This window comes from Pelophylax lessonae (assembly GCF_965119305.1).
Source record: "Pelophylax lessonae genome assembly, chromosome: 11".
NCBI classification, from domain to species: domain Eukaryota; kingdom Metazoa; phylum Chordata; class Amphibia; order Anura; family Ranidae; genus Pelophylax; species Pelophylax lessonae.
Window position 1 is genome coordinate 207704798 of NC_138778.1, and position 24647 is coordinate 207729444.

The 24647-nt window shown below is 43.7% G+C and overlaps 1 protein-coding gene across 3 annotated transcripts in view; it reads left to right on the top strand.

The window, feature by feature from the left end:
* The window catches only part of ZNF512B (zinc finger protein 512B), a 73516-nt gene that overhangs the window by 22345 nt on the left and 26524 nt on the right, over positions 1 to 24647 (top strand). For 2 of the 3 annotated variants that reach the window (XM_082271530.1, XM_082271528.1), the window contains exons 4-9: positions 64 to 192; positions 3785 to 3957; positions 5937 to 6088; positions 11970 to 12041; positions 14431 to 14559; positions 21774 to 21898. In XM_082271530.1, the coding sequence (XP_082127656.1) occupies positions 64 to 192; positions 3785 to 3957; positions 5937 to 6088; positions 11970 to 12041; positions 14431 to 14559; positions 21774 to 21898 (780 nt within the window). The remainder of the gene's footprint in view (positions 1 to 63; positions 193 to 3784; positions 3958 to 5936; positions 6089 to 11969; positions 12042 to 14430; positions 14560 to 21773; positions 21899 to 24647) is intronic. The other variant, XM_082271529.1, reaches the window with a different exon arrangement.

Sequence of the window (24647 nt, forward strand, 5' to 3'; positions counted from 1 at the left end):
CTGCTTGACCTCTATGTGGCTGCCATGGCCATTGATTGACACTTCATGTATTCATTTTATCAGGCCTCTCTGATCAGTGAATGGAAGGAGATGTTTAAGACATCACCCCGAGTAAAATGTCCAAGCTCCGGTTGTTGGCTAGAGTTCCCAAGCGTATATGGTCTAAAACAACATTACCAGAGATGCCAGGGGGTACGTACATTACTAACGTTCAAGAAGAACCTTCGGCACCTTCTAATGTTAACCAGGCCCTTATCTGTACACCATATTATTCCAGCCACCAAATCAGGATACTTTGTCCTTAGTAATGTTCAGGTTATCTGCTTTCCATATTGTTTCGGCCACTCTCTGTTTGCCATATTGTTCCAGCCACTTGTTCATGCCACTTTGTCTATAATGCTTCTCAGTTCATTATCTGATTTTCATATTGTTCCACCACCTTTTCAGGCCACTTTGTATATATGGTGCTCTTCAGGTCATTACCTGCCTTCCATTATTGTTGAAGCCTCCTAAGTCTGGTACACACTTTCCTTTTTCTTTCTTTCAATTCAGTGGGGTGAAAAAAAAACTGAGATGCTCACTGTACTGACTATGCGATGTTAGTTGCCAGTGCTGATCGGATGCCAGCCGGCTGCTGGTTTTTCTAGCATGCCCGGTCAACAAAAGCCAGCAAAGTTGATGTACACACTAGGGATCGACCGATTATCGGTGGGGCCGATATTCACTTTTTTTTTTTAAGTATCAGTATCGGCCACAAACTTGCCGATATGGCCGATATTGCTTCAAGTGGTTGTACCGGAGTGATGCCTGCAGCTAGAGGCATCACCCTGGTACCATTGTTTAGAACCGACAGTTGGCTTTCTTGTAATGACAACCAATGCGCTCAATTGTCATTACAAGTAGCGGGAGGGGACGCCCCCTCCTGCCGCCTACCGTGGCTCGCCCGGGTCTCCCGTCCCACTGGGAGACCCGAGTGAAGAAGCCAACATGTCCGCCCACTGGCCGAAGACCCGAACAAAGCCGAATTCGGCTCTGATTGGGTCTCTGATGTAAGAACCCGGAAGTGATGTCATGAAGGTGCCAGATTTAAAAATAGATGACAGCATTCAAAACAGCCAAACTTGCCATTTTGAATGCTTTTAAGTGCAGAGGAGGGGTTTGGGGTCTTTTAAACCCCAGATCCCTCCATAAAGAGTACCTGTCACTGCCTATTACCGTCACAAGGGATGTTTACATTCCTTGTGAAAGCAATAAAAGTGATCAAAAAAATGTTAAAAGGACAGTGTAAAAATAAAAACTTTAAATGTGCGGAATATCGGCACCTAATATCGACTATCAGCCTGAAGGGTGGCGGAAAATCGGTATCAGCCCAGGAAAAACAATATCGGTCGATCCCTAGTACACACGGTCCGAATGTCGGCCGATTTCTATTGAACCTGCCGATACCAGCTGATATTTGGCCCGTGTGTATCAGGGTTTATTCAGGTCTCCTTGTCCATGGTGCTCTTCAGGTCATATTTTCCTTTTATTTTGTTGAAGCCCCCTACTCAGGCCACTTTGTTCATGGTTCTCTTCAGGTCATTATCTGCCTTGCATATTATTGAAGCCCCCTACTCAGGCCACTTTGTCCATGGTGCTCTTTAGGTCATTATCTGCCTTCCATATTGTTGAAGCCCTTTACTCAGGCTACTTTGTCCATGGTGCTCTTGGTGCTCTTTAAGTCATTATCTGCCTTCCATATTATTAAAGCCCCTACTCAGGCCACTTTGTCCATGGTGCTCTTCAGGTAATTATCTGCCTTCTATATTGTTTTAGAACCTTTTCAAGCCATTTTGTCTATATTGTGCTCTTCAAGTCATTATCTGCCCTCCATGTTGTTGAAGGCCATTACTAAGACCAGTTTGTTTATAGTACTGTTCATGTCCTTATCCTCCTTTCATATTGCTTGAGCCCCCTTTTTTTTAGACCACTTTGTCTATGGTGCTGTCCAGGTCATTATCTGCCTTCCATATTATTGAAGGCCCCTACTCAGGCCTCTTTCTCCATGGGGCTGTCCAGGTCATTATCTGCCTTCCATATTGTTAAAGAACCATACTCATGCCACTTTGTCCATGGTAATGTTCATGTCACTATCTGCCGTCCATATTGTTCCAGCCCCCACCTTTGTCTACCATATTCTTTAAGCCACTTTTTCAGGCCGCTTTGTCCATGGTACTGTTTAGTCTTGCTTACTCTACATATTGAATTATACCCAGCCTATCTGTTTGAATCCACTAGAAAGTAGTGGGACCACCATGAGACATGAAAAAAATGCTAAGCAGTAATCGTCTCTTAAATGGCAACATAAAAGTTAAATTATTTTAAACCAATTAAATCTAAATCTGGGAAAAAAATTGAGCCACTGCAATGATCGATTTTGTCTAGGGAAGGAAAAAAAGCAGTTTTACTGACCCCATCCTTCGCTTCTGCAGGCTTCCAGCTGCACAACTGGTCACATAAAGCCTGTTCTCTTCACTGATCTGTCAATTGCACTGTAACGTCATCATGTACAGTGCAGGACCAGCCGTCCTGCACTGTAAGTGAGGACACCAAGGGCTCACCCACAACCCAATGAGAAGTGAAGAGCACTGACTGCTTTTTATGTTACCACAGACAAAAACGACCATTTAACCCTTGCAGGGCTAAGGTAGCCTCCATTTTTTTTTTTTTTTTTATGAAAACCAGAGTTACATAGAAATTTTGTAACTGTCAGGTCACTTTGTGTGAATTTTAACTTTAATTTCTGTTTGTGGCAGTTCCCTGAGTTTGATATATCAAGATACTTTCATATGGAAAATTATGCCTCGTACACACGCATCGATTATTGGCAGGGAATTTTCGGCCAACGTCCGATCGGCCGATTTTCGGCTTGTTAGTATGATGCTTCCGACAATCGACTCTTTTTTTTTTCGGCCGGAAAAAATCTGGTGTGCAGGCTATAAAATTTTTGTTGGCCGTCAACACAACGGCCGATTTTCCGTCAGTCAGTACAGATTTCGGCAGACAAAAATCTGATGAGCAAGACTGGGCATGCTCAGAGAAGAAAAAACACATGGAAAGTAAACCAGCACATGACATCACTTCTGAAGTAGATTTTTGTTGGCCGAGAAAATTCGTGTGCAGTCTAGAGCACATTCCAACCAACAAAACACCACTTTGGACAAAAGTCGGACGATCGGTCGGCCGATAATCGTTGCGTGTGTACGAGGCATCAGACAGACTAGTTGCACTAGGACCTAGGTTATATTTTTTGCTTTTACTTGATAATCGTTTTTTTTTTGTTAGGGCTCTTTCACACGGCCGCTCCGTTTGTCCACAAATCATCCTATTTTTTTGCGGATGATATACGGACATAATGTAAGTCAATGGCATTCGCTGACATCCGATTTTCTTTCTTTCAGTTCTGTTCCGTTTTTTGGAACGGAACAGAACCCTATTTTTCCTCCGTGTAAAAAACGGAAAGGAAGGAAAATCGGATGTCAGCAGTGTCATCCGCTGACATCCGCAATGCCCATAGACTAACATTATGTCCGCATATCATCCGCAAACGGATTGGATGATATGCGGACATACGGAGCGGATGACACAAATGTCATCCTCTCCGTGAAAAAAAAAGAGAAAAAGTCCCGCAGCGGAGCTTTCACACGGAGCGGCCGTGTGAAAGAGCCCTTAGACTGGAGTTCTTTTGTAGATATTATACTCTGGGGTTTTGGTGCTCTCTAACGTGCTGTACTTCTCTGTCTAGGCCGCGCTCCTGTCCCGGATGGTGGTCTCCTGCCCTCACTGCGAAGCCGTTTTTGCCTCAAAGCCTCAGCTGCAGAAACACCTCAACTGGAACCACTCAGATAAGGAGGACAGCCGGGAGAGTAGGGCGAGTCCACCAGGCCTCCCTAGCAGGGCGAAAGAGAGGTGCAATGGGTACCCCAACAGCGCAGAGTTCTTTATGGACCTTGGATGACATCTATAGTGCTTAGAGGCTGTTAATGAGGGAGGGAGTGCACTGGGGGGATGTGGGTTGTTTCCAACCAAAATATGGTGCTTCATGCCAAAGAGGAACTTTGAGGGCAACTGCAGCCATAACCTTTCTTTTTGCTTAAAGCATTAGAGCAGGGATCTCCAAACTACGGCCCTCCAGCTGTTGCAGAACTACACATCCCATGAGGCATTGTAAAACTCTGACATTCTCAGACATGGCTAGGCATGATGGGAATTGTAGTTCCTGAACAACTGGAGGGCCACAGTTTGAAGACCCCTGCATTAGAGCCTCTGCAATGTCTGTGTCCCTGTCAGGGAGGTTTCCTGCTACTTCCTGTCATGCAACCCCTTTCTTATGAGCCCAGGACATCATAAACACTCATATGTCATTCCTTGGGGGGGCCCTCTTTAAAGCATTAACCCCTTCTGCTGGCTGGAAGCATATATGTGGCAGCCTGGCAGGGGGCTTTACCGCTGTGCTGTCACCGATATGCGTACAGCCAGTGTCGCCATGTTGTGCTGGGAGCGCGCTTACTCAGAGCCACCAGCACTATGACCGCACTATCATCGACAGTTCCTGGCCACTGTTTACGACTGGCTGTAGCAACAACACCAATCATTCGGGAAAAACACGACCCAGGCATCCTACCTGCACGGCCACCGAAGAGAAGACCCGATCAAAGCTGCATTTGGCTCTGAACGGGTCTCCATATAAAAACTCGGCGCCATATTCAAAAATATGACCGCGTTCAAAACAGCCAAACTTGGCATTTTGAATGCTTTTAAGTGCAGAGGAGAGGACCCCCCAGATCCCTCCACAAGGATTACCTGTCAAGAAAGAAAAAAAAAGAAAATATTTTTTAAATGTCCGAAAATATCGGCTGATACCGATATCCGATGACCAAAATATCGGTATCGGAAATAAAAAAACAATATCGGTCGATCACTAAAACAAACAGACAGACACATGTGTACCCACATACAAACACAGACACATACAGACACACATACTAACACAAGTACACACATTCAGACACATGTGTAAACACATGTACACAAATACAGACCCATGCACACACATACACACACAGACACTCACATGTACCCACACAGATACATGTACACACACATACATACACACATGTAAACATGTACACACACACCCATACACAAACACACACATTTACACACACACACTGATGTACACACAAACACATACACATTCATACATACACACACACACACACGTACACATACACCCATACACACATGTACACATACACATTTATAAAGCCCTTTTAAAATGTTCTAGCACAGTACCTTTCCTCATTCAGCCGGATACTGCACTGTAGGGGGAAGCAGAGAGCACAGAACACTCCTCCTTCCTTTACTTTCACTTTACTGAGGCTGACGGAGCAGACTCACAGTGCCGATGTACAGTTCGGCAGGGGATCGGGAGAATGGGCTCACCTGACAGCCCTTCTCTCCCATGATCCCGCTGCACACCTGAGGACCTCTGGCGGCACACCAGTGTGCTGCGGCACACTGGTTGAGAAAGGCTGCTATAAAGGGATATGCTTTGTTTATATTTCATGTCTGAGGCTTACAACCACTTTAAATAACATAATTACACATGTGAGAATGACTGCATTGTTTTAGCAGCTGTCATGTGACTGTGACTGCATGTTGGGTGATTATTATCTACAGACATGTAATCCTAGAGGAGCACTAATGCGGGAGGAGAAATCTTTATATTTTTTTTTTTTACACACAGCAGACAAAACTAGTGAGGAATCTTTAGTTTGTCCAATTCCTCCAATTAGTTTAAATTCCGAAGACAGTATCCTCGATGACAATTTAACATTTTTTTAAAAACTTGTGACATCGGCCTGTTGTTTAACCTGTTTTTCTATTGTTCCTAGGGTGGTAAAAAGAGGACCCCTGACCCACAGAGGGTCTAAGCAGACAACAGTGCCCCCCCTAGAGGAGAACGGAGACCTGGCGCACACCAAGGGCAGGGTGAAACAGGGAGACGCCTGTCTGTCCGATGAGGATCCAGAGAGGATGAGGCACAGTAAGGGGGTGGGGCTTAATATCAGCAGTAGGGGAGAGACTCCTCCTTATATTTGCTGATCCATAGAACACTATTATGTCCTGTTTTATTACAATGCTTTTCTGTTGTACTATACCGGTTTCTTTTATTCTGTAACAGATTTTTTATTTTGTTAATAGGCTCTTGTAAAGTCTCGTTTTTTTTTTTTTTTTTCTATTAACCAGTTCCGGACCACCCACCGCATATATACCGCGGCAGGGCGGCCTGGCTGCGCAAAATCATGTAAATGTACGTGATTTTGTGCAGGTGATGTAGAGGGTGCGCGCGCAGCCGTAGCGCCATTCCTGCTGTGATTGGACACAGCGGGAACCAAACAGGGGCCGCAATGACTTGCTGATTGTTCGAGGGATGACAGAATGGTGGTCTGCCTATGTAAACAAGGCAGACCGCTGTTCTGTCAGGGAGTAAAATAGAGATCTTGTGTTTCAGCTAAGCTGAAACACAGATCTTTTTTCCTCTAGTGCATCCACTCCCCCCCCCCCCCCACAGATATAAAGCACCCCCTAGGAGCACACTTAACCCCTTGATCGCCCCTGGTGTTAACCCCTTCCCTGCCAGTGTCATTTTTTTACAGTAAAAGTGAATTTTGTTTACACTGATCTCTGTGTTAGTGTCACTGGTCCCCAAAAAGTGTCACTTAGGGGGTTATTTACTAAAACCAGAGTGCAAAATCTGGTGCAGTTCTGCATAGAAACCAATCAGCTTCCAGGTTTTATTGCCAAACCTTAATTGAACAAGCTGAAGTAAGAAGCTGATTGGTTACCATGCCCAGCTGCACCAGATTCTGAGTGCGCCAGTTTTAGTAAATCTACCACTTAGTGTCAGATTTGTCTGCCGCAATCTCGCAGTCCTGCTAAAAATCGCTGATCACCGCCATTACTAGTAAAAACAATAAAAAAAATAAAAGTCCATAAATGTATCCCATAGTTTGTAGACGCTTTAACTTTTGCGCAAACCAATCAATAGACACTTATTAGGATTTTTTTTACCAAAAATATAAAGCAGAATACATATTGGCCTAAATTGATGAAAAAATTTGATTTTATAAATTTTTTTATTGGGTATGTTTTATGGCAGAAAGTAAAAAAATAATTGTTTTTTTTTTTTTAAATTGTTCTTTTTTTTGTCTATAGCACAAAAAATAAAAACCACACGGGTGATCAAATACCACCAATACTAAGCTCTATTTGTGGGGAAAAAAAGACATAAATTTTATTTTGGTACAGCATCGTACAACCGTGCAATTGTCAGGTAAAGGAAGCAGTGCCGTATCGCAAAAAAGTGGCCTGGTCAGGAAGGGGGTAAAACCTTTCAGAGTTGAAGTGGTTAAACTAACAAATACGTTATACTTACCTGCTCTGTGGAATGGTTTTGCACAGAGCAGCCCGGATCCTCCCCCTCTCCGGTCCCTCTTCGGCTCTCCTGGCCCCTCCCTCATGTTGAGTGCCCCCACAGCAAGCAGCTTGCTACGGGGGCACCTGAGCCAAGCCGTGTCTTCATGTTTCCATTCAGACACGGAGACACGGTTCGGCCCCACGCCCTCTCTTGCCTCAGTGGCTAACTGAGTTTGATTGACAATAGCGGGAGCCAATGGTGCTGCTGCTGTGGCTCAGCCAATCAGGAGGGAGAGTCCCGGACAGTCAAGGTATTCGTGGCCATCGCTGGATCGAGATGGGGCTCAGGTAAGTATGAGAGGGGCATGACAAGGATAGAAGGTGCCAACAGGTACCCAGACCCTGTGTGATAGGGGCAGGAGCTGTATAAATATTTCATAAGAAGTCCATGTAAGTATGAACTTCATAGGACAGGAGGAAGTGATCCAACAAGAAGGGGCGGATCCTTAGACATGGTGTCCAAGCATTAGGGCAGGCTTGCTCGCAGGAGCGGGCTCTAAATGGCAGGCAGGAGAGGGAAGAAAATGTGCCTCTAGTGCAGACAGTTTACAGGTTTATTAGGTGCAATAAAATACAAGGGGCAACTCACATGGAGTGAAGTAAAACAAGCTCACCAGGAAGGGTAGTCCGGGATGTCCGCGATGGATGTCCGCGATGTGGACTGCCAGTGTCCGATGCTGCATGGAGAAGGCTTGGCGTAAAGTCCTCAGGTGTAAAGCCGAGCAGAGGGAATGAAGCTGGACTGCGGCATGGACCGCAGAGCGCATAGATGACGTCACCAGAGGGGGGAGGTCCCAACGCATTTCTGAGTGCGCGATGCCAGTCCTGTGCATGTGCGCTCCTTCATCAGCAATAAAGCAGTTGTCATCTCGAAGTGGAAATTAGGAGCTTACTGAGTTTTTTGCACATCAACAGCTATTTTTCTGAAAGTGCAACATTTGTTAAGGGGTAAAACATGGGGTAAATATGCATTTTTTATTTTGCCAAGATAAACATTATATATCTAGTAATGAGCTATAATACTCTGTTTTGTGCTGTTCTACTGTATGTACTTTTCTGCTTTTTAATTTTTTTAAAAAAAATTTAAACAGTAACATTTTTCTGAGGTTTTCAGGATATACTAAGTAGGGTAAGGCCCCTGGCACACTTGTGCGACTTGTCCTGCGACTTGGAACTGCAAAGTTTCAAGACAAGTTGTACTCCATGATTTTCAATGAGTACCGTTCAGAGCTGTGCAACTTCAAAGTAGTCCTTGCACTTCTTTGGTCTGACTTTGATGCGTTTTGAGGTCCAGAGACCTCAAGATTATGCAGGCATTGCTTCAAATCCAGTATAAATCACGGCAAAATCGCGTGACTTTTTAGGTCGCACAAGTGTGAAAGGAGCCTAAGAGTGAAAGAGTGAGAGAATCGTGCAATTGATGGGGGAACCGTGGAAATTATGGGTTGCAGGAAAGAAATTCACACCGTGTATGGCCTGCCTTATGCCCAGTACACACGATCCGAGAATCGGACGACGTTCCATCCGTTTTTGTTTGGTTGCTAGGAACTTTCAATTATATTCGCCAATGGGAGAGGTTACTTACGATACGAATTTTCTCGGACGATTATTCAAAAGCTTCCGGTATGCGTAACCACGTTGTAGCGTGTGAGGGGAAATGATGTCTACTGCTCATGCGCTGTCTACTGCTCACCATTTTTTTAGGACGAACAACATACTGATAATACGATTATCGTACGATGTGTTATAATACGATCAAAATTTTTATGCTTGCATGACCGGATAATATCGGGCAAACTGTCGTGATCGCCTCTCGTAACCAAAAAATAAAGTGCATTGACTATATGCAAAATCACGTAATTACAGTGCTGAAGTGTGCAACTTATAAAGTATCTAAATACTTCAATACATAAAGTGCAAAATTGCATAAGAACCACAAAATGACGGCAGTACTAGGCAATAAAGTGCAAAATTAGATATGGACCACAAAATCATAAAAACGTATATATAAAAAATATATAAAAGTGCATAAGTGATAAAGTGGCTGATCCTTTCAATGTGAAATGCTCATCATAGCATAAAGTCCTCAAATCCACCATAGATGTGCAAAGGTGCTGATAAGTCTTCTATTGTGAATTCAGGTGCTTGACCACCACCAACAGGACAACTGCAATGAAGGCTTACCAGATGTAGTGGACCCAATAAAGTATATACACCTTTTGGGTCATTCAGGCTTCTATGAAATGGGGAAGCGTGACAAAAGTTTTGCAAAAGTCTGCTGAAAGTCTCATAACAAATCGCTGCTCTTATACAAGCTGAAGCTCTTGTGAATCCAGCCTTAGGAAGGCATATAACCAGGTGAAGAAAGGAAGCGTGAGGGAAGTTCCGAAGGTGAAGAAATGAAGGGTGGGGGAAGTTCGGTAGGTGAAGAAAGGAAGGGTGAGGGAAGTTCCGTAGGTGAAGAAAGGAAGGGTGGGGGAAGTTCGGTAGGTGAAGAAAGGAAGGGTGGGGGAAGTTCGGTAGGTGAAAAAATGAAGGATGGGGGAAGTTCGGTAGGTGAAGAAAGGAAGGGTGGGGGAAGTTTGGTAGGTGAAGAAATGAAGGGTGGGGGAAGTTCCGTAGGTGAAGAAATGAAGGGCGGGGGAAGTTCCGTGGGTGAAGAAATGAAGCGTGGGGGAAGTTCGGTAGGTGAAGAAATGAAGGGTGGGGGAAATTCGGTAGGTGAAGAAATGAAGCGTGGGGGAAGTTCGGCAGATGAAGAAATGAAGGGTGGGGGAAGTTCGGTAGGTGAAGAAATGAAGCGTGGGGGAAGTTCGGTAGGTGAAGAAATGAAGGGTGGGGGAAGTTCCGTAGGTAAAGAAATGAAGGGTGGGGGAAGTTCGGTAGGTGAAGAAATGAAGCGTGGGGGAAGTTCGGTATCTGAAGAAATGAAGGGTGGGGGAAGTTCCGTGGGTGAAGAAATGAAGCGTGGGGGAAGTTCGGTAGGTGAAGAAATGAAGGGTGGGGGAAGTTCCGTAGGTGAAGAAATGAAGGGTGGGGGAAGTTCGGTAGGTGAAGAAATGAAGCGTGGGGGAAGTTCGGTAGGTGAAGAAATGAAGCGTGGGGGAAGTTCGGTAGGTGAAGAAATGAAGGGTGGGGGAAGTTCCGTAGGTAAAGAAATGAAGGGTGGGGGAAGTTCGGTAGGTGAAGAAATGAAGCGTGGGGGAAGTTCGGTAGGTGAAGAAATGAAGGGTGGGGGAAGTTCCGTAGGTGAAGAAATTAAGCGTGGGGGAAGTTCGGTAGGTGAAGAAATGAAGGGTGGGGGAAGTTCCGTAGGTGAAGAAATGAAGCGTGTGGGAAATTCGGTAGGTGAAGAAATGAAGGGTGAGGGAAGTTCGGTAGGTGAAGAAATGAAGGGTGGGGGAAGTTTGGTAAAAAGTATGGAAGAAGGAGGGGATAAGAGAGGGCAGCATAGTAAAAGTGAGAGTTGGGAATGCAATACTTCCACTTTATAGAAGTTGGCCAAGTAGTTGGCCAATAGCTCTTGAGTTTGTGTGGAACATAAGGAAATGACCCAGACATTCCATGTGGAAATATACTGTAGGTTGTGTACCTTTCACAGAGGGGAGCTGTGAGTTCTTCTATACCAGAGGTCTCCAAACTTTTTCGGCCCTTTACTTGCTTTTATCTTGCCCTTGGGGCACTGTTTCATCCACTGATACCAACAATTGGACATAATTTCCCCCACTGACACCAATGATGGGACACAATTCCTCCCAACTACACCGACCATGGGGCACTATTCCTCCCAATGAGACCAACAATGGGGCACTATTCCTCCCAATGAGACCCAACAATGAGGCACAATTCTTCCCAATCACACCAACGATGGGGCACTATTCCTCCCAATTATACCAACTATGGGGCACTATTCCTCCAAATGACACCAACAATGGGGCACTATTCCTCCCAATGACACAAATGATGGGGCACTATTCCTCCCAATGACACCAACAATGGGGCACTGTTCCTCCCAATGATACCAACAATGGGGTACAATTCCTCCCAATTACACCAACGATGGGACTCTATTCCTGTCAATGACACCAACAATGGGGCACTATTCCTCCCAATGACACCAATGATGGGGCACTATTCCTCCCACTGACATCAACAATGGGGCACAATTACTCTCACTAAAACAATCAATGGGGAATTATTTCTACCCCCCACTGGCCGCAGTCCGGCCACGCTAAAGTCTGAAGGACAGTAAACTGGCCCTTTGTTTATAAAGTTTGGAGACCCCTGTTCTATACGTTGTATGTGTAGAAATTTGTGAAGCCGCTCCAAGACAGCAAGGACTTGTGTAGAATTCCAATTTCTATTTTTTTACTATTTTATTCTGCCCCATCTATTTCTTTTAAATGATTGTAATGCAGCGGTTTTGTTTGTGCTCTGGTTGGAGTTAGGAAGGAAACAGAAAACGCCCAAAAAGTTCACAGGGGAGCAACCTTCCATCACCACCACGTTTGGCTTGAAAGGTAAGTGCCATCCTTCATACACTCACCTTACCAGCCTCGTTTTCCATGTGGACATAGATAACTCTCACAGATCCATTTATTATATTACTCTTCTTACAGTATATGAGGGCTTTTCTTTATTCCAGCTAAATTACCTCTTGAAGTGGGAGCCAGTTGTCCCCTTGACGACTGTTTCCGCAATTTACTTGCCCCATCACTGCTCTTAACAGGATGAAACCAATGGAAACGCAGTTATCTAAAAAAAAAAAAAAGGGAATTAGGATAGTTGTGCTACAGATACAGTTGCAGTGGTACAACTTAGATGGGGAAATGAGAAAATTTCAACTGGGTAGAGAAATTTATTTATGCAGGGCAGGACAGATCCGAGCAGAAAGACCTATGGCCTTCATGTCTTATGACCTATGTAAAAATTTTCAAAATTGAAAAAAAAAACTGGTTTTGACTCTACCAATCCTCTAATATAAAGGACCCAAATAAAGAAGGTCTTTTTATTTTGCCTTATTTGGGTCCTTTATTCAGTATATGAGAATTGGTAGAGTCCAAACCAGGTTTTTTCAATTCTGGAAGTTTTTCATGCTAATTTTACCAGTGACTCCCAGTGTTTCTTATTATGTATCTATACATGAATAATATACAGTAATAGGTTAATATATATTTATTCTGTATATACACTATATTACCAAAAGTATTGGGACACCTGCCTTTACACGCACATGAACTGTAATGGCATCCCAGTCTTAGTCCGTAGGGTTCAGTATTGAGTTGGCCCACCCTTTGCAGCTATAACAGCTTCAACTCTTCTGGGAAGGCCGTCCACAAGGTTTAGGAGTGTGTCTATGGGAATGTTTGACCATTCTTCAAGAAGCGCAGTTGTGAGGTCAGGCACTGATGTGGATGAGAAGGCCTTGTTTTACAGTCTGCTCTAATTCATCCCAAAGCTGTTCTATCAGGTTGAGGTCAGGACTCTGCAGGCCAGTCAAGTTCCTTCACCCAAAAATCGCTCATCCATGCCTTTATGGACCTTGCTTTGTGCACTGGTGTGCAGTCATGTTGGAACAGGAAGGGGCCAACCCCCAAACTGTTCCCACAAAGTTGGGAGCATGAAATTGTCCAAAATGTCTTGTTATGCTGACGCTCTAAGAGTTCCCTTCACTGGAACTAAGGGGCCAAGCCTAACCCCTGAAAAACAACCCCACACCATAATCCCCCTTCACCAAATGATTTGGATGAGTGCACAAAGCAAGGTCCATAAAAAAAGACATGGATGAGCGAGTTTGGAGTGGAGGAACTTGACTGGCCTGCACAGAGTCCTGACCTCAATCCGCTAGAACACCTTTGGGATGAATTAGAGCGGAGACCTCGAGTCAGGCCTTCTCATCCAAATCAGTGCCTGACCTCACAAATGCGCTTCTGTAAGAACAGTCAAACATTCCCATAGACACTCCTAAACCTTGTGGACAGCCCTCCCAGAAGAGTTGAAACTGTTATAGCTGCAAAGGGTGGGCCAACTCAATATTGAACCCTACGAACTGAGACTGGGATGCCATTAAAGTTCATGTGTGTGTAAAGGCTGGAGTCCCAATACATTTGTTAATATAGTGTACTCTTAGGAATTTGATCTGGAGGAGAAAAAAAAAAGGTTTTGCTCTCATGGCCTATGACAGTGAAGGCGAACCTTGGCACCGCAGTTGCTTTGGTACTACATTTCTCATGATGCTCATGCACTCTGCAGTGTAGTTGAGCATTATTGGAAATGTAGTTCTTAAACATCTGGGGTGCCAAGGTTTGCCATCACTGGCCTATGGCCTTCAGTTGAGGTTCAGTTGAGTGCTCAGATTCCTAGTGCAACACAATAACTGTGTAAAATTATTAAAATGAAACCAAAACATTTTTGGAAAAACAGATGACATTACCTGGTGGCCCCCAGGTCAGTTGAGCCATAATAAAAACTGAACTGCAGGCAGGCATCTAAATATCAAGCTGGCGTACATACAGTAAACATGAGCTGTATTAAGTGCAAAAGGCTTTGTCATTCTGTTCAGCCAGGTTTGTGATCCAGGCACTCCTGACCCACATAGCACAGTCACATCACTGACCTCATTTGTACTCCACTGCATTCACACAACACAGTTTGGTCAGTGACCTGCCCCCAGTCTGCTGAGGTCACCACGGTGCTTTCTCTTCCTCTCTGTAGTCGCCCAGTGTTGATTGAATGTATTGTGCTATGTAATAGAGTGTGATTTGCTCTCGGTGCTGGCCCTCCTTTGTCCAGTTTGAGTCCTGCCATGAAGGGGATTACAGGAGGAAAATATATAGAAAAATACACATATAACAGCTCATTTTATGTGTGCCTGGATTTTTTGCTGAGTTTCTTATGTTCCATTCACAGGCCTGGGAAAAGCAGAAGACAAATCCAGGGTGAGACACAACAAGCTTGTACGGGGGAGAATAGGGGAGACAAAGAAGAGACAGGAGACTTCCTGTATAAAGCTGGGGCACATCATGGCCGCCTCTTCAGGTAGGAAAACTTTAGCCTATACCAGTGATGGCGAACCTTTTTGAACCCGAGTGCCCAAACTTTATCACAAAACCAACTTATATTTATCAAAGTGCCAACACTGCAATTAAACTGCAAACACGCAGCCACCCAGGTGAAGATCGCTCACTCCAAGAGGGATTGCAGTCAAATACAGCACTCTCAGTGCTTACTGGGGCTGTAGTTTTTCTTTAATTCATAAAAAGGGAGGAATCAAAGTGGGCGGTGATCCCTGCAAACGTTGCTCTGTCCCTGTCCCGCGCTTTTAGAAGAAGGGGGGCGAGCTAGGCAAATACACTGACAGCCCCCGCTCGCTTCTCCCCTTGTCACAATGTGGCCAGTGGCAGTGGCCCTCACGTGCTAACAGAGAGGGCTCTGTGTGCCAGCTGTGGCACGCGTGCCATGGGTTCGCCATCACTGGCCTATACCATGACAGCGCTTTCATATGAGAAAGCAGATCCCCCATTTTAAATAAGTGAAACACACTTCAGTCTTGGTTCATCAAACTGAAATTGCACTGAAGATGTGCTTAAATGTGCCTAAAGTATATAGAAAGTGAGAGAATCCTAAATTCTACAGTTGTCACTAAAACTGGAGGTAGTGGATGCAGGGATCTCCCCCACTGCGCTATTGTATTCTGACACGGGACTCCCCCTTCATAAGAATACACTGATCAGCACTGCAGCGGCTGATTGAATGCTGGTCTTCCAGCAGAAACATTCTACAGCAACTGGTCTAATGATCGGCTTCTGTTGAAAAGAGAGGGCTACGCACAGACTGAAATCTGTCTAGTTCCTGAAGAACCCGCAAATTTTAATTATGTACACAGCTTCAGTTAAGGCCCGTACACACTTGACGAAAATCTGAAAAAATATCCTCCAATTTCTCTCTCTCATGCTCAGCGGTCATAACCGTTTTTAGTTGACAGTGCATAATGTTCACGAAATTTCCCGTCTGATTTTTTTTTTTTGGGACATTTGTTCCTAGACTTCCGGGTCGTCAGCAACTTCAGATCATGCGCAGTCTTTCGTATCCAATTTTTCACGGACGTACTGCATACACATTAAACGAAAACTGGTCGTCTGGGGACGATGTGTTTGTCCTTCCGTTTTTTTTTCGTTGAAAATGTCGGCATCGGCTGCTGAAAGTTGTGTACACACTAGCCGAAAATCGTACGATTTTACGTCGGACGGGAATTTTCGGCAGATTTTCTACTAGTGTGTACCCCACTTTAGCCTTTGGCCCCTTTCACACAGGGTGAACTCATTTGAGATCAGCAGGGTATCTGTCAGCTGATGCCTTGCAGATAAGAGCAGAGCAGGTGGATGAGCCATCCATGTTACATAGTTAATTTGGTTGAAAAAAGACCATCTACACTGAACAAAATTATAAACACAATACTTTTGTTTTTGCCCCCATTTTTCATGAGATGAACTCAAAGATCTAAGACTTCTATGTAAACAAAAGGCCTATTTCTCCCAAATATTGTTCACAAATCTGTTTAAATCTGTTAGTGAGCACTTCTCCTTTGCCGAGATAATCCATCCACCTCACAGGTGTGGCATATCAAGATGCTGATTAGACAGCATGATTATTGCACAGGTGTGCCTTAGGCTGGACACAATAAAAGGCCACTGTAAAATGTGCGGTTTTATCACACAGCACAATGCCACAGATGACGCAAGTTTTGAGGGAGAGTGCAATTGGCATGCTGACTTGGCAGTACATCCAACCGGCCTCACAACCGCAGACCACGTGTGACCACACCAGCCCAGGACCTCCACATCCAACATCTTCACCTCCAATATGGTCTGAGACCAGCCACCCGGACAGCTGCTGCAACAACCGGTTTGCATAATCAAAGAATTTTTTCACAACTGTCAGAAGCCGTCTCAGGGAAGCTCATCTGCATGCTCGTCCTCCTCATTGGGGTCTCCACCTGACTGCAGTTTGTCGTCGTAGCCGACTTGAGTGGGCAAATGCTCACATTCAATGGCGTCCGTCACTTTGGAGAGGTGTTCTCTTCATAGATGAATCCTGGTTTTCACTGTACAAGGCAGATGGCAGACAGCATGTATGGCGTGGAGTGGGTGAGCGGTTTGCTGATGTCAACGTTGTGGATGGAGTGGCCCATGGTGGCGGTTAGGTTATGGTATGGGCAGGCGTATGTTGTGGACAATGAACACGGGTGCATTTTATTGAAGGAATTTTGAATGCACAGAGATACCGTGAGGAGATCCTGAGGCCCATTGTTGTGCCATTCATCCATGCCCATCACCTCAGGTTGCAGCATGATAATGCACGGCCCCATGGTGCAAGGATCTGTACACAATTCCTGGAAGCTGAAAACATCCCAGTTCTTGCATGGCCAGCATACTCACCGGACATGTCACCTATTGGGCATGTTTAGGATGCTCTGGATCGGCGTGTATGACAGTGTGTTCCAGGTCCTGCCAATATCCAACAACTTCGCACAGCCATTAAGGAGGAGTGGACCAACATTCCACTGCGTGAGGCAAATGGTGGTCACACCAGATACTGACTGGTTTTTGGACCCTCCCGGACCCCCAAATACAGTAAAACTGCACATTTTAAAATGGCCTTTTATTGCGGCCAGCCTAAGGCACACCTGTGCAATAATCATGCTGTCTAATCAGCATTTTAATATGCAACACCTGTGAGGTGGATGAATTATCTCGGCAAAGGAGAAGCGCTCACTAACACAGATTTAGACAGATTTGTGAACAATATTTGAGAGAAATAGGCCTTTTGTGTACATAGAAAAAGTCTTAGATCTTTGAGTTCAGCTCATGAACAATGGGGGCAAAAACAAAAGTGTTGCATTTTAAATTTGTTCAGTGTAGTTTAACAAAGAAAAAAAAAGAAAACAAACACACTCAAATAGAAAACCTCCGTTTACACCAGGAGTCTCCAAACTACGGCCCTCCAGTTGTTCAGGAACTACAAATCCCATCATACCTAGGCATGTCTGTGAATGTCAGAGTTTTACAATGCCTCATGGGACGTGTAGTTCCGCAACAGCTGGATGGAGAGCCTTAGTTTGGAGATCCCTGGTATACACTATCTTATACCCACAGCTGATCAAGAGGAAGGCAAAAAAAAACAATAAAGCATGGTCCAATTTCCTCTAGCGGGGGGGAAAAAATTCCTTCCTGATCCCCCAAGAGGCAATCAGATATTCCCTGGATCAACTTTACCTATAAATATTAGTATCCAGTTATATTATGTGTTTCAAAACAATCTACTGAGATGGCCAGAACCAGCTCTTGGAGGGAGTCTATTCCACATTTTCACAGCTCTTACTGTGAAGAAGCCTTTCTGTATTTGGAGATTACATTTCTTTTCCTCCAGCCGTAAAGAGTACCCCTTGTCCTATGTGATGACCTTAAAGTGAATAACTCAACACCAAGTTAACTACATGGACCACTACAGTTTATGCACAGCAGACAGAGACAGAGCCCCCTCTTCTCTATGGGCGACCGGGAGTAAACAGACTTTGCTGTCTGTTTACACCCGACAGCCCTCTGATCCGATCTGCCTAGATGGAGGAGGACAGATCCCTTTCCATATTTTTTTGCAGATTGGAGGTAGACAAGTGTAAACGGATACAAGTCTGTTTACACGGGCCGGTCCATAGGAGTTAATAGACCGTCTGATCAGTTCTGCCTGAAAAACTGCCGGATGGACCTGATCGGACCCTTTGTGTGAAAAGGGCCTTATAAATAGTGCTTTGTTTTCATACAGGTCAGACCTGATCCATAAACTTGCTTTGAGGAAGGCGTTCCCATTGGGCAGCACTGCAATGTACGAAGCAAAACCTGGTCACCGAGACAAATAGAGAGGGTGAATCACCCCAGTGGGGCACACAGACCGCAATGAAAATCTAACAGATCACTGGATTTACATAAACTTTATTAGCTATTTTGTGAAAAGTTTCTTTTGAAGATTTTTCAGTGTTTTATATAAGCCCCGATGTGTCAAAGCCATGTTAAAAGCATCTTGTGTATCTCAAAGACTTACTTTAAGCATCTCCACTCATGAATAATACATCTCTTTTAATTTCCTTTATGAGTCATCCACAGAAAGCTTGAAGTAGTGAAATAGCCTTAATTAACATATTTATAGATATTTCTTACATTAATGTACCCTATAAAGCAGAATTATAAAACTGTTGGCACATACACCCACAGGAATTCTGATGGTGTGTTGAAGTGGATACTTGTGTCTTGTAAAGCCCAACTCCGGGCAAATTTGTTTTTTAATAGCTCTCCAGCAGAAGTTTAAAACATCAAAGCTGCTGCTGTCCCCCACATGGGACTGTACAACCCCACCCCTACAACACCCACACAGTAAAAATCATATTATTCATGATAATAAAGAAAATAAGGCAACTAAATTGTGTAAAATTAGGACCCTTTATTTGGGTCCAAACAGAATATTATAACCTTTTATTACAGTACACCTTTTTTTTTTTTTTTAATAATCTTTATTTTTTTAAACAAAGGATTATACATAACAAACCAGAACAGAATACATTAGCAGAAGTAAAACACATATGGCAATTGTCATAACAACGAGTAGACACCTAAACAGCAGGCATTGTATGTAGAGTGTGCCCATAGGCCAAACAGAGGAAATCCTCATCTAGGGCCTGTCCGCAGACTTGGACTGGTTGTCTCAGGAATGGACCCTCTGTACCAGCCCAAATGTGTCGAGGCAAGTTTTAAGTGCAAAAATTACTATATTACAGCCATTAAACAGTAATAATAAAAAAAAGAAAAAAAAGCAGAAATAAGGAAACCATGCAAGAAAAAAAAAAAGGAAAATGAAGGAAGGTAAAAAGGAAGGAAAGAGAACCGAAAGGTAAGAGTTAGGAACTGAGGTGGTGGAGAGGTTACAGAGCAGACAAAGGACCATATACCAAGACACATGAGCAGGTGAGAGCATGAAATCCCCAGAGCGGGGCGGCATATAATAACCCATTCAGTACAATCATTGCACAATATATTGTGACCTGAAGAAAAATAGGGAAGAGAGACATTTACTCCAACACCACAAACTCTATGTATCAGGGATCTCATCAGAATAAAACATCCATCCTGACCATATGTCCATAAAAAGAGCCTGTTGGTCCCTAAGATAATAAACCCTACGTTCTGCTCTCATGACACCATTCACCTCCCTCTTCCATTCAGCGAGGGTGGGACATGAAGTTTGTTTCCAGTGTCTCCGGATCAAGCATTTGGCAGCATTCAGTAAAAATTGGATAACCCTTCGCTTATATCGCTTAACAGAGGACCTGACCTCATGGAAAAGACATTGGAGGGGAGTACGGTCAATCTGAGTAATGGTCAAGTTTCTGAATCCATGAAAAAATTGAGTCCCAGAATGTCCTAATTCCTGGGAAGTCCCACCAAATGTGGAGAAACGTACCCCGTTGACCACAACCCCGCCAGCAGTTGGGATCTGCATTGGGAAACATCTGCACTAGTCGTGAGGGTGTCCTATACCAACGGGAAAGGAATTTGTAGGAAGATTCCTGGACCCGAGTACTAATAGAGGAGACATGGGCCAGATGCATAATTTTCATTGTTTGCTGGGATGTAAACTCCACACCCAGCTCCCTTTCCCACTCCTTAATATAATTACAGCACACCTTTACCTTTAGTGGAACTAAAGTCCAGCTGTAAAAAAAAACTGCAAGCAGACAAGCTTTTACAGTGCATGTCTCTTCTGCAATAAAATGCCCCTACCTGCCTGCTCTCTGTCTCCTCCAGCACTGTAAACTGAGGTGCGCATGCGCAGCTCAGCTCACAGTACCGCGCTGGTCTCTGAGTGTTAGGATGATGGCCTCCGGCACATACGCAGGAGTGATGTCATCCCCTGCCAGCCAATGAAAAGGCCTGAAGACCAGCACTCAAGTGAAGGTGCAAGTGCTGACGCAGGACCGTTGGGCAGGTAAGTATGGAGACTTTAGTTCTGCTTTAAACACACAGGCCACTACCACTGTTAAAACTTTAACCAAACCACCTGCTTGGTCTTTCAGTACTTGAGCATTAAATAATTGTACCAACCACTAAGTATCACCAAAAACACTGTCCACCCCTAAAGGTAAGCAACAATACTCCAATAAAGGTAGAGCCATGACAAAGGGAAAGGAGGGGGGTGGGTAACAGCCTGATTAAAGATGTGAACTGGTGTATAAGACCACAAATCGAATTTGACCTCCAATTATCATTTTTTTAAAGCTGCCCGGGTTTAAAGCAGTAGGGGATCCCCCGGTAGTAGCTTTTTCTGTGATTAGGATGTGAGGAGAGAACTTAAAGATAAACCAAGAAAGCCACCAGAAAGATTCTGTACCTTTTTTATTATACCAGTTCCGTTAAAGAAGTTAACCATCAAGATAATACAGGAAAGAAAAGTGAAAAGTATAACCAGGAAGTGCCATTTATCGGCTTTTCCTCTATTCACGCTGACAAGGCGCGAGTAGAGGAGAGACGATCAACGGCTCTCCTGACGGGAGGGAGGGGGGTCTGCGCTGCAAATTATCTATATAATTAACTATAATTATCAACGCATCAATTATCAGTGCAGACCCATCAAGGATGCCCACAAGTGCCCACCAGGGATGCCAACCCATGCCCACCAGGGATGTCAATCAGTGCCCATTAAGGATCCCAACCAGTGGCCATCAGTAATGCCTGTCAGTGCCGCCTATCTGTGCTGCCTATTAGTGCCTTATCAGTGCCAGTCTGTGAAGGAGAAATCTTGGTTAATTACCAAATTTTATAACAGAAATGTATAAAAACTTTCTTTTTCAAAATTTTTGGTCTTTTTTTTATAATAAATAAAAAACCCAGAGGGGATCAAATACCACCTAAAGAAAGCTCTATTTGTGGGAAAAAAATGATAACAGTTTCATGTGGGTAAAGTGTTGCATGACCGCGCAATTGTCATTCAAAATGTGAGGGCTGAAAGCTGAAAATTGGCCTGGGCAGGAAAGGGGTTGAAAGTGCCCGGTATTAAAGTGGTTAAGTCACTTTTTTTTTTTTTAGGCAGAGCGGAGGGAAGTTTGGGCTTTCAGTGTTTTACTTTTAATAAAACTGGTGATCTCCTTTAAACAAAATGGAATTTTGGATAAGGATCACTTTCACACTTCTTCCCCCCTGTACCAGGCAGTGTGGACGACAAGTTCCATCGACAGACTAACAAAAGGGGGGAGGTGACCTGTCCGAACTGTGGATCGGTTACCCGCAAGACTGTGGCAGGACTGCGGAAGCACATGGATGTATGTGAGCAGGTGAGACCCAGTATGTGTTAACCAGTGTGCAGCTCTGCGCTTTGCTTCTTTATAGGTTCACAACAGATAATGGGTGGCTCCAAAGTCGTCCAAAATTGTCCAGGAACTACAATTGCCTTAAAATTATACTGGGACTTTCGAGCCACCAGTTGCTTAGTGCAAATGGACAAGACTTTATGGTGGCCCGGTAGTTGTACTTGCACAATTTAAGGGAATTCTTTGAAGGTTCAATCATATCCACGTTCAAGTTATTATTAATATATGTGATGTGATGGAGGTAGAATTAGTCCAGATCAAATGACAAACTAGGAAATTAGATTTTTCAGTCTAAGCCTGGAAGACTTTAGACAGCAATGGAGTAGTCTCCTGTTCAAAGCTGGCCACACATTTATACTTCAATTGATTTTTATTTGTTTTCACAAAAAAAAAACAAAGATATGGGAAACATAATAAGTTAACAAAAAATAATAAAAGGAGAGAAGGAAAAAGAAAAAAGAAAGGGGAAGAAGAAAAGAGAAAATATTGATATAATATGTTGATTACAGTACATTATGACATGATGTAGCAAGAACAGGAGACAAAAATGGTCCAATACTATATACGTTCAAGACCTAGGACACTACCTAGGAAGTATATAGAAAATACATTGGAGGTACCTAAAAAAAAAAAAGAATGCCAGGAAAGGTACAAAGGATACGAAGGGAAGCACCACCATACTCTGGGTCGCACCATCCACCGGCCTCAATTTTTCCGTTAGACACTGTGAAAGTAGGGGCTTTGTTGCCAGAGAAGCCAAGCTGTATGGAATTACTGCGAAACACTGAGTAGGCATATGCCTTTTCCAAAGAATAGTGTTGATTAACTAAACCTATTACCTCTATATGGGAAGGGGCTATAGGTTGTTTCCAACATCTAGCGATTACCATTTTGGCTGCTATCAATATGTGTATAAATACTGTTCTGATATCAAATGGTATATTTTCAATACCCAAAAATAGTAGCGCTATTGCGGGTTCAGGTTTGATCAGTATGCCCGAAACTTCGGAAAGTACTTCAAAGATTTTCCTCCAAAAACTAATAAGGCCTTTACAGGACCAGAATATATGAAAAATTGTGCCAGTTTGGTCGCACTTACGCCAGCACAATGGATCATATTTAGGGTATATTAAGGACAGGCGGAAGGGAGTCAGATACCATCTAGTAACTATTTTCTGGAATTGTTCCCAGTGTGTTACGCATTGTGTTGCTTTATAAGACATTCGTATCGCCCATCTCCATTGCTCGTTGGAGAAGGACAAACCGAGGTCTCTTTCCCATTTCGTCATGTAAGATGATTTAAAAAAGGTAAGTTTTTGCTGTAGTTGATTATAAAACACAGATATCCCTTTAAGCTTGGAATTTGGGTCTGTAAGATATTTCCAAAGTAGTTGAGGAATTTCAAGTTTAGGGAGTGGGTGTTTAGATATAAAGCTAACTATACTAATGTAAGCAAAAACAGCCTGAGGAGTGAGTGAAAATTCTCGTTGGAGGACTGCAAAAGACTTAATAGTATTATTTTGGTATAGTTGTGTTACTGTGTCAATACCTGCTGCCACCAGTTTGTTAATATGGACACTAGGGAGCAAGATACACATTGTCGATAGGGGTATGGGAACTGATATGTTATTTGGCTGTAGTTGTAACTGTAGTTGAGCAATTAGATGACGCCAGGACTGTAAAGAAGCTCTTATTGTTAACGGAAGGGTCTGAATTGTTATAGGTTTCCACATGTCTGCCAAAAGTAATGTATATAAATCCTGAGAATTAGATAGTGCGGCTTCTATCGGAGGCCACGGAAGAGGTATTTTATGGGTTCTATGGGTAAACCAATACTGTAGAGGAGCCAAACGAGATGCATGATAATAGTCCTCAAGGCTTGGTAGTCCCAATCCGCCAACTGATTTGTGTTGTATCGTATGTAAATATGCACACCTTGCACGTTTCCCCTGCCAAACAAAGGTGCGCAAGAGTTTGTTGAGCGAGTTAATATAATGTTTAGGAATATGGGTCGGAAGGGCGCGAAAGATATACAGTATCTTGGGGAGGCACGTCATTTTAAATGCAGCTATTCTTCCAGCCCATGATAGTTCTGTATTCTTTCATTTATTGGTATCATTGGCAATAGAAGTTATTAGTGATCGCAGGTTAAGTGTCTGTAGCCCTGAGGTCGGAAATGTCAAGGTTATACCCAAATGTTGCAAGGCTTGGGGCGTCCATGTGTAAGGTAGATTTTGCTTAAGATGGCTAAGTGCATGGCCCTGTATACCCATATTTAGGATGACTGATTTATCAAAATTAACCTTATAGGAAATGTTGCTAAATGTCTGCAAAATTTCATGGACAGCAGGTAAGGACACGATGGGGTTCGTCAAGCTCAAAATAATATCGTCCGCAAAAAGCGTGATAGTATGATGTAGGTACTGAATTTTAAAGCCAGAGACCCTAGAATTTTGTCTTAACGTTTCCGCCAAGGGCTCGAACAATAAATTAAATATCAGGGGGGAGAGTGGGCAACCCTGACGCGTACCATTTAATATTGGAAAAGTTTTGGATAAGGTTCCCGCAGAGAGCACTCTAGCGGTTGGAGATGTATATAAGCTCATAATAGCTGAAAAAATCGGTCCAATGAAACCAAACTTTTCCAATACTGCCCTCATGTATCCCCAATGGACGCGATCAAACGCCTTCTCTGCATCTATAGATAAGAGCA